The sequence below is a fragment of the Canis aureus genome, chromosome 2, assembly GCF_053574225.1.
Source record: "Canis aureus isolate CA01 chromosome 2, VMU_Caureus_v.1.0, whole genome shotgun sequence".
Taxonomy (NCBI): domain Eukaryota; kingdom Metazoa; phylum Chordata; class Mammalia; order Carnivora; family Canidae; genus Canis; species Canis aureus.
In genome coordinates this window covers 87,202,248-87,213,284 of record NC_135612.1, presented here as the reverse complement: position 1 = coordinate 87,213,284, position 11,037 = coordinate 87,202,248, and the positions used below count along the sequence as shown (strand labels likewise).

Here is an 11,037-nt window from a genome sequence, read left to right as displayed (position 1 = left end):
TAAAATATTCTATAATTAATGCTGAGTTACAACTGTGTAGCTAGTAACACTAGTGTCAAATGAGTATAATAATGTTGTTAGGGCTGTAAATTATATCCAATGATTAGCTAAATAATCCTACAATGGGGAGGAAACAGCAATGCTGAAAAGGGATTTTGAATATCACATTGTACAGTTGAGACAGATTTAGTTTAGAGGACTTTTGAATTGAGACAAGCTCTTTTTAAATAAACTATTCATATTCAGTGTTCATTTATTTTTATCAGCCTAATTTTGGTTTCAATAATTATTTTGCCATTAGTATCATCAAGGATGGAAGTGATTTACTGTTTTGAGGACAACACAAAATAAATCCTTTATTTTTAATCAGAACATCCTAGCACCAGACCAGCGGCTACTACTGTTGTTTCTTCAAATTCCCTCTTTACTTCAAAAGGTTTTTAAGGGCAAAAGGTTAACCCTTTAAAAGAAAGACCTGCACTTTTTTTTTTTCTCATGTCCTTGCTGAGTCCAGCCAGAAGATTAAAAGTGTCGTATACAATTTAAGCATCTATGGGAGACAAGTCAGAATCTGAGGACAATCCACCAGGAGGGCTTGGTACCCGCAGTTATAAGGCGACTGCGATATTTGGGTAAGATCATGTTAATTTTTATTTTCTGTTTTGATAAAAATGACTGGCAAGTCTTAGAGTCGTATAAAATAGAAATAGAACAGTGAGCAGTTAACACAGTGCTTCTTGGGTTATTTAGCCGATTCCAATGTACTATTGATAGCTCTATCACATTTCCAGTAATTACAAACCCTTTTTTCTCTAGGAGATGGGGGGCGAGGGCTGTGATATATTTAGCCCCCTTCCCCCAATGCCATGTGTATAGTGAGTGGGTCTTGTAATGCAGGTGGCTGGGAGTGGGGACAACCATGTGAAATCGGAAGAGGGCCGAGCACGTGCAAGTGCATTCTCTGTCATCTCTGTCATCAGGCCACCAGTCACCTGCAAGGCACAGAGAACAGACATCCTGACAGCAAGCTGAGCTATCACCTCATCCCATACGACTTACATGCGATGGGGGCTGCATCCTGTTACAAGTCCTTGAAACATGTTCAGCCCATCTGAATTGCTTAGAAAGCAATCCCTAAGCTGAATATTCAGCAGGATTCTCACTAGGGGCAATGGCTTGTACTCAAAAATACAGACTTTCTATACAAAAACAGAGTGAACCCATTTCTCAAAGTCCCACGTCGTTTCTCGTTGTAGAAACCACTTCCACCTTTGCCATGTGAAAGGAGAAAAGATAAAGCACAGGTCTACGTTACCTTAGAGCTGAGATCCATCCATGAACATGCAGAAGCAGGGAGAAAAGGGGGGAGGTCCAGAGAGGAAACAGGATAATGAAAAGCAAGTAATGTGTACTGATCTGAGAAACATGCCAGGAGTTTGGTTATAATAAATAAGAAAAGCAGAAGTAGATTTGAAACATTCGTTTCCCTTTATTAGCTCAGTGAGGCTGATGTGTACTGCACATTTAAAAAAAAATCACAGGAATTTTCATACAATGAATAAAACCACAACAATACATGTAAGAATTGGCAGGTGGAAAAAAAAAAAAAAAAAAAAAAAAAGCCCGGCAAGGGCTGAACTAATCGCTCACTTTCCCTCTTCAGCATAGTTCAACCAACAGTGTTACACTTTCACCTACAAATCTTAAAGTAGCTCCATCAAATCAGCAGTTCACATTATTGAAAATGTCTGTCACATAGGTACAAATTTAGAATCATCACATTATATTACATGGCTATTCTAGGTCATCTATAGATCAGGTCTTTAGACTACAGTGATTGAAGTTCTCGTTACAGCCATCAAAAAAGGACACATAATCATTACCTACTGTAAGCTCACATCTAAAGGCATGAAAAGGTTTCCTTTTTTCAACTGACCCAACCATCATACCCCAATAGTGCAAAGTTCCCTCTCTGCTGCTTTGACTGTTGACAGCCCAACCGCGTTGTTCTCAGAGTCGTTTAGCAAAAATTGATTTTGTTGCACTGGAAGAATTATTCTGCTACATCTCTTTAAAAAAAAAAAAAAACCCACATTTCTAAAGCACCAGTTCGGTTACCAAAATTGTAGATGTGGTACTTACCACAGCATGAAGGCAATGGCCCGCGGTCATCTAAAAATCCTACAGTTCTATGCTGAAATTTGCCTCCAGTGATGATGGGGTGCATGTGTTCACTTGAAATATTCTCTCCAAAAACAAAAAATTAAAAATAAAAATAAAAGGAACACAGTTTACATTTTGATGGACTACCCACAGGGTCGGCGTAAGATACAAAAAGCTCTATTCAGATGGGTTAGTGATTCTCTCTTTGCACTAATTTTAGATGCAATTTGAAGTCCATAGAGGAAAACTATCTTCATGGTAACAATATTTGTCAGGCCAGAGTGGGGATAAATTAATCCTCAACGTGAAATCTGTAGCATTGTCTTTTGACAAGTAAGAAAAGAAACCAAGTATTTTACTCATGTCAACAATCCAGGGCAAAAAGGAGAATGTATTTAAAATTGGATCACAAAAATTTAAAGGCAAAGTAGAGAACGCATCTGGTCCTTGAACACATAATATGATTTACTAAATATTGATTTCTTAAAAATAATTTATTGCTCTTAATAGTCTTTTTATTATTATTATTCTACAACAGAAGATACTCAAAATTCAGAAAGAAAGACTGTAAACTTTAGTTTGGCGTTCACACAGAGTTAAAATATCTGCATTTAACCTACAGAACAACAAGAATTAGGCGGATTAAAGATATGTTACTGCCGTAACGCAGAACCTGTGAACAAGTTCTTTTATTTCATATTTTTTTTTTTTATTGCTTTCTATCTACTTAGAAATAAGAAGCCAAAAAATCAAGCAAGCATCCGACAGGACAGACAGTGGATTCACTCAGAACACAATATGCTGGTGATAAATGAATGCAGCTATCAAAATTAGCTGCATTGGCCTGGGGGTGAAATCCGTTTTATAAGATTGTGTTGGGCGAGAGAAAGGAAAAAGAACGATTAAGTAGTAGGTATATCACATCTTCCAGAAAAGTCGTGTCGGCCAAACTGTAATCGAATCTCAATTTAGAAACTTGAATACACACTCCAAACTTTACTGACTTCCTTTCCAGGGGCTCCACACTCAGATGAAATCCTGATGCTCAAAATGGAGGTTTTTCTGAAGTTTTTATTGAATTTAGCAGAAGCAATGTCATCAAGAACAACATCATGGTCACGTCAGAGGCCAAGCTAGTGCAAGTAGAAACACCGCTTCTGCAAAAGCTGAATTTCCCAAATGAAACATTTCAACTCCAACCTGACAATTGCCATGCATCCTAGGTAGAAAATTTCCACTGGCTTTATTATTTTCATCATCTCATAATTTATAATAAATAGGCTATCTGCAACTGATAAATATGTCTCTTTAGTAAACAAAGGAATGAATTATCAGTATTTATACAGGATGCATAACTGTAAAAAATACAGATAAATACCATCATCATACTCTGCCAAGGGAAAGAGATACTGGCTTCAAGAATAGTCTTCAGACACACATTGATTATTGTAAAAATCATACTGTAATTATTACCTCAGCATTTTGTATCAAATTAAAATCACAAAAATTAAAACGAAACAGCATTTTAAAAAGATTTCTGACCTCTAGTTTCAAAACTACTGTTGATAGAGAAAATAAAAACATTTCTTAATGGTTACCCATTGAGAGACTTTACATAAAATCATGATATCTCCTAGAAAAATTTTAGATGAGAAAATTTCATTCCCCTAACAAATCCAGTGTATAAAACTTCAAAGAAAAACAAGCAACAAGAAAATGTGGAAAAATATCGCATAAGTGGTTACTACCTTTAGGGGGCTAGGATATTTCTTGACAAGATGCTTAGATCGAAGCTCACCTAAGAAGGGATGGATGTGCATAAAGCATCATTTTGTTGTTGTTGCACTCGACGGACACACACACTGTCTTTTTTTGTTTGTTTGTTTTTACAATCAAATATATATAAGCAGTAAGTTCAGCTTCTAGATATGTTAGTGTACAATAATTGTATCACCTCATAATTACATTTGAATATTCTTGATTAAGAAAAATTTAGCAGTTTTGAAAAGAAGGCTGCATTTACAGTGCATAGCTGTAACAAAAAAAGAACATTGTTGTATAGTATGTACACAAAATAAAAATACTCCATTTAACATCTGTAAATACTTCACTACATCAGAGAATGTAGCAGTTACACTATCTGAACACATACCAGAGAGTTCTAGCCAACTCTCATTAGTAATGTAACACCGTGCCCGCTCCTCAGAAAGAACCACTGAACAAGCTGCACGCTTGACCATTGACAAGGCTTTTGAAATTTGCAGTGGAAGATCAACATTTTGGACATTTACATGGGTGTCAGGATAGAGGATGAACTACAGAAACTTCAAAATGTTAGGAAAGTTTAGCATTCCGGTGCCCGCAGCATCCTCTCCCACCCAGACTCCATGGCAAAAGGGAAAAAGAGGAGGGGGAGAGACAGAGAGACAGGAAGGAAGAGAGAGAGAGAGAGATGGAGGGAGAGATGGAGAGAGACAGAGAGAGAGAGAGAGAGAGAGAGAGAGAGGGTATCAGTTCTACACAACCTGTGGTTTCTTCGGGATTGTCATATAACCATTATGTTATGAGAGAAAGCTTGCTTCAAGTTGATTTTGCACTTTCTTAAAAAACAGAGTACAGAGGTTGATGCCCAGACATCAGTGGCTGTCATTTTAGGGTGGTTTGTGGTTGGTTGGTTAGTTTTCTTTCCTTTTTGAATTTATGCATTTTTTTTTCTTTTTGAATAGAATATGAACATTTTGAAGTTCTAGGTTTTAAGTGTGTCTTCACGGAACTGCTGCCATTTGAAGCGGTTTGCCCTGGCACACTCTGGTCAGGTGCCCCCAGTCCCCACCTGTACATACATGCTTTTCCCAAACCAGGCGTGCGCATGCGCACACACATACACGCACACACGCACCCACACGCGCGTGCACACACACACACACACACACACACTCCATCACCAAGAGACTCCAGGGAAAGAAAGCTGACACCCATGAATACACATGTGCTTACTGGATATCCATCCTGTCTCTTGCCTCTTCAGCAGCTGTGTTCATGTAAACCATTGTTGTTGTTCTTGTTGTATTGTTGTTGTTTTGTTTTGTTTTTATACAGAGAGTGTAAAGTAGGAGAAATTCCTAAGTATGACTTGCAATAGTCAGTTAGGGAAGGACGCGCTGTCCCGTGAGGTATTCACCGTCCCTCTGTCATCTTCAGCCAGGGAACATGTTACCTGCGCAAGCTTCTCTGAGCTTCTTTCAGTAAACTATCGAAATCCAGAGAGTCATACTTGCTCTTGGTGGAAGCAGGGTCAAAGTCATCTGAGTTTGAATCTGCAAGAAACCCACGTCGAGTTAGACACACTCTTGTCATTAACTCAATCATCCAATTCAAGAGTACGTGGCTCAATAACAACTTATCCGATCGATATACAGTAAAAAATATACCCAACTTTTATTAACATATATATATATTCATACATCTTATTGGTACATATATTTTGTGTATATTTATATTTGCAGAGAATATATATACCCAATATTCCATTGTCATTTTATTCATATATATATATTATTCACATTTAAGTATAATTTATAAATGATACATCTATAAATTTATACATAATTATATATAGTATGTTAAATAAATATTTTGAAAAATCTATACGTGTTCACAGAGAGAGAGAGAGAAAGAAAGAGAGAGTAGAAGATTAGGTAATATGTGTACAGAGGGTAAGGAGTAGTAAGCATTAGGGACCCCTGAGTGGCTCAGAGGTTGGGCGCCTGCCTTCGGCTCAGGTCATGATCCCGGGATTCGGGATTGAGTCCTGCATCGGGCTCCCTGTGAGGAGCCTGCTTCTCCCCCTGCCTGTGTCTCTGCCTCTCTCTCTCTCTCTGTCTGTGTCTCATGAATAAATAAATAAATCTTAAAAAAAAAAGGAGTAGTAAGCATTTAAAACACTATTTTTTTTTTTTAAGATTTCATCTGTGGATTTGACAGAGAGAGCAAGAGAGCACAAGCAGAGGGAACAACAGAGAGAGAGAGAAGCAGGCTCCCCCCAAGCAGGGAGCCCGATGTGTGACTGGATCCAAGCCGAAGGCAGATGCTTAACCAACTGAGCCACCCAGGTGCCCCTAAAACGCTAATTTTTGACACATTTTAGTCTTTAACAATCCCAGGAGGTAATCAGAACAAACTTTAACATTTCTGATCAACAGCAACATATTCAATCAATATATTTTAAAAATAACCATGTCCTGTCCCCTTCTTGGAGCGTGAAATGATTTACCCAAGGTTCCTCAACAACTCAAGTGGCGAGGTAAGAGGAGACGCTGGACTAATTTTCCTGTCTAATGGGATAGATTTCACTGAACATAAGAGTCAGGTGAGTGGGAGGGAGGGAGAGTCTTCAGAACTTCACCTACTCCCCACCTGGCTGCTCTCCTTTCGGGCAGGAGGAACGTACGATCCATCCATCTATCCCAGTACCTTGGGAGCACCCCAGCGAGAGTGGCACAGATTCACCCCCAGACTGAAAGGTACAGGGAAACACTTCATGCCCGGAGAAGACAAAGTCAACCTCAGTAAAACAAGAGGGAAAAGACACAGGTATAAATAAAACCATGGTCTTTCTTGAATTCTTGAACCAGTCCAAGTCAGCTCTTGTGAAAAGCCCCACAGACTTCACATAGCCCCTTAACAAAACCGTGTGTGGCAGCAATGATGGATGCAACATGAAATTCTGATTATAAATATTTCTGATTTTTCTCCAGTGACGTTTATAAAAAAATCAAATATTTCTGCTGGTCTTGCAAATGAGGAGAGACATCTTAGAAATAAAACAGAAAGCGTCTCGCAAATAAATTCATTCTTTTGAAAGCACTTCCTTGAAGGGAAAACAAGAGTCCTTTCTGGAAGTATGAAGAATCCTACTCCCAGAGGACATTTCTGTGTTTTGTCTAGAATGTTACAAAACAGAAATGTCCGAAGTGACAGGAGAGGGTAAGACTCTTTCTATTTATTTTTTTTATTTTATAGGGACTTTTTCTTCTGTTTACTACTGCATCCCCAGCATGTTTTACTTATCTGAGGGTGCAAAATGTTTCTTTTTTCCCCTCCTCTCCTTTATTGCAGGAAATGGTGTGCACACTCACAGTGGAGCCTGAACAGATGTCCATTTTGCTTTTGCACCTGTGAGTGTAAATTCTGGTGGTAAAGGGAACTATTGATGGGTAATATAGTTATACTGAGTTACCTCCACCTTTAAGAATTAGCTATTTTTGGCTTTCCTACCCATATTCAGAGAATCCTCAGAACCAAATGGTGACTAATGAAGGTAGAAAGGTAAAGTCCTATGCTATATTTGGTGCCCTGAATTAATGAGGGAATCAATAAAACTAGTTTTGGATATAATATTACAAACAATTCTGGGAAAGGAAATTTTAGGAAAAAGCGGGGTAGCATGCAGCACGCTCACCGACCTCAAAAGCTGTTTGCCACAAAGGCTGTGGTCCCTCAAGCTCTCCAGCACCAGGCTGATTTTTGGTCCTTGCTTCTAACTACCTTAGCCATCTTAGATTTAAGACAAGGAAATTCCTTTACTTTTTTTTTTCTTTCATTCTTACCATCGCTTGTATTTACTGACTTTATGTTGAGCAAGTTTTTCCAGGTAAAGAACACCAATTGCAGTCGGCCTCGGACATTTATAAAACACAGGACAAAAATGGCCAATCTTTCCTCACTAACATCTTATAGAGTCAATTCTTTTTTTTTTTTATGATCCTATTTATTTATTCATGAGAGGCACAGTGAGAGAGAGACAGAGACAGAGACAAGGGCAGAGGGAGAAGCAGGCTCCATGCAGGGAGCCCGACGTGGGACTCGATCCCGGGGCCTGGGATCACACCCAGAGCCAAAGGCAGACACTCAACCTCTGAGCCACCCAGGCGTCCCTAGTCAATTCTTAAATCACACCAGCTCCCACCCCTCTCTTCATAGATAGCCTGATAAGCAGTTGGCCTGTATCACTAAAGCCTCACGAGCAGCTGTCACTCCAATCACAATCCTTTTTTTGTAGAGACGCACATACAAAAAGTCCTGCTCATTGCTTGAGATTAACCTGAAATCAGAATGCCACTTGCATGACAAATAAAGTTAGAAGAAGAGCCTCCTGATGACTGGAGTCTGCACTAAGGTCAGTGCAGAAACGTCAAGAACACACATACCGATCTTTCCTTGAAGGACATTTTGAGAATATTTAAAATGTCTTAACTTTGGGTTACTCTACATCAAATCCAGAATTTTTGTGTTTCCATATTTTCATTAGCAAAAAAAAAAAAAAAAAAAAAAAAAATTTGGACAAAGTGGTTCTCTAGTTTCTTCACTATAAAATGGTATTTACATCGATGTGATCACTGACACAGGTGGACTGTGTCACACAATAGGCAAACAAACTCTTTTCTGTTGAATACATGGTTACATGCAACTCCAGAGACAACGACATCTATGCCACTAAAGGATGTTGCAACACAAGCAAGAGATAATAAAATTTTGACAGGAAAAAGCCAGAAGCCACTCTAATTATTTTTTTAAACAAATTGTTATAAATAATAATAATAATAATAATAATAATAATAAAGAAAGAAACAAACAAACAAACAAACATGTTAATGTTATAAAAATGTTATAACTAATATAAATAGAAACACATCACAATACAAATGTATTCTTACCACCTAGAAAACTGTTGGCACAAAGCAGGTGCTAAAACTAGAATTTGTTGAATGAATGTATTAATCATGAACGCCAGCATTAAAAAAAAAAATGGATGAAAATATTTATGTTAGGATCTTGGGATGATTTACCAATGAATGCCAAGGGTATATATAAAGTTTTATATATATATATATATATATATATATATATATATTTAAGATGCTTATAATGGAATATAGTTTTTTGACTTAATAAAGAATTTGTGATGAATGTTACTTATTTCATCTTTCCTGTATGTTTAAGTTCTATACCATAAACTAATTCCTGATAAATACATTATTATATTCTTAATACTGACCCATCCTTCTCTTCTGTTCCTATACTCCTAATTTTAATTTCTATCTTTGAGAAAGAACCACCTGTTTATAAGACAGTAAACAGACTCAGAGATTACAGATTCACGGAACCCAGGTTCAAATCCTGGCTTTACCCAGGTAACCTTGATTGTCCCTTTAAGCCCTGAGTCTCACTCATAAAACCGGCTCATAATATTAACTCAGAATCGTTATATTTTGCACTCAGAGTGTTGTAGTAATCAATAGGCAGTCCCAATAGTAGAGGAATAGGATGTATGAGCTAATTTAATTTGGGGAGCAAAATAGAAAAAAAAAATTTGGTTAAATCTATCTAAAATGATAGGTCGCTTCACTCTTGGTAAAATTAATCTATATAACATCATTTTCACTAACTCTCAACAGACACACAGGTGAGTTCCCAGTCCCTTTAAGTATCCAATATGGTCTCGTGTTCACCAAATTCACTGGTCGTGCCCTGAAGCATTTAACTTGAGCTCTTCAGCGGACAAACACAGGACACGTATGACTGTACGTTGTTCGGTTCCAGAGCTGGGCCCCTGACGTTGGTGCTTTCATTGGAAACTAACTTGACGTTTCTAACTTCTCATCACCGTCATTTTTTATTATAATTGCAGCTACTATTTCTTGAGCACCTGCTTTATGCCAGACACCGTGGCAACCGCTTCACAAACATCTATTGAATCTTTGCAAGGACATGAGGAGATAGTTTACAAAGGAAGAAGGAGGCAGAGGGAGCTTCATTGTTTGCTCAAGGTCAGAAGCTAAGTCAGGTTTCAAAACCAGGTCTGTAACACTCCAAAGCCGGGGCTCTTTCCACTACGCCATGCCTACGCTCAGATCGACTACCCTTCCTGAAATTGTAGGGCTTCAGGGAACTGGAAAAACCCATGCTACTACAATACACATCAAACATACTTTTCAGAAAATACAGAGCCAGCTTAGCGACGGCAGAGTTTCTATTGCTGCTGGCGAGGCAGAAAGATAACAAGAGGGGAAGCATTCTTCTTAGAAATATTTCAGGGAGGCTCTAGTTCAATTTGGAAATACCATCCAATCCTCCCTCTACCAGTGATGAATCGTGATTTAAAGGCCCCTCTAGGTAGCTTATTTTAAACTCTAGATGTTTTGAAAGACTGGAAACACCCTGGCCTTCATCACTGAGGAAAATAAGTCAAATCAACTTAAGACTTCAATCCGTCTTGACTGTTTTTATCAGCCAACATTTGAACAAATGACTTGCCACCTTTTATATTTTCATCCCTCGGCCTCTATCTCTCTGACAGTCAGCTGCCTCTCCCCTGCTTCATACTATCTATTTAGCTTGTGAAGTGAATTATAGCATATTCCCCTGAACAATGCACACCACCTATATCAATTACTTTAGGAAGACATCACTTTGGTGGAAGGGAGGAAAAAAGAATCCCTATATTTGGTATTCATTTCTTTCTTTATACTGAGCCAAAGCAAGGGCAGACAGGTATATAGTAATGCTGAGGAATACATTTATATGTTAATTTTATGATGATGATTATTATAAACTGATTTAAATTATTTACGTCATATGCACAAGACATTTGCCATTTCATTCCTTCATTCCTTCATCAAAGGACTTAAAGGTTTCCAATACATTAAATAGGGAATGGCAGTCAAAGGGACCAAATTAAAACGGGGAAGAAAATTAAGATGTCCATTTTGGCATTATTTATAATGGCCAAAAAATTGGAAGTTGAATAAAGGTTTAGCTATAACGGAATGATTACATATAACGGTATCACCTAACACAAGACTGTGTGACCAT

At 38.0% G+C, this 11,037-nt stretch overlaps 1 protein-coding gene across 9 annotated transcripts in view; it reads right to left on the bottom strand.

Annotated features, from left to right (window-relative positions):
- Positions 1 to 1,465: 1,465 nt before the first annotated feature.
- Positions 1,466 to 11,037, bottom strand: part of PPARGC1A (PPARG coactivator 1 alpha) — a 639,247-nt gene continuing 629,675 nt past the window's right edge. For all 9 annotated transcript variants that reach the window (XM_077880956.1, XM_077880987.1, XM_077880937.1 and 6 more), the window contains one exon: positions 1,466 to 5,480. In XM_077880956.1, coding sequence (XP_077737082.1) covers positions 5,377 to 5,480 — 104 coding nt within the window. In that variant the 3' untranslated portion in view covers positions 1,466 to 5,376. The remainder of the gene's footprint in view (positions 5,481 to 11,037) is intronic.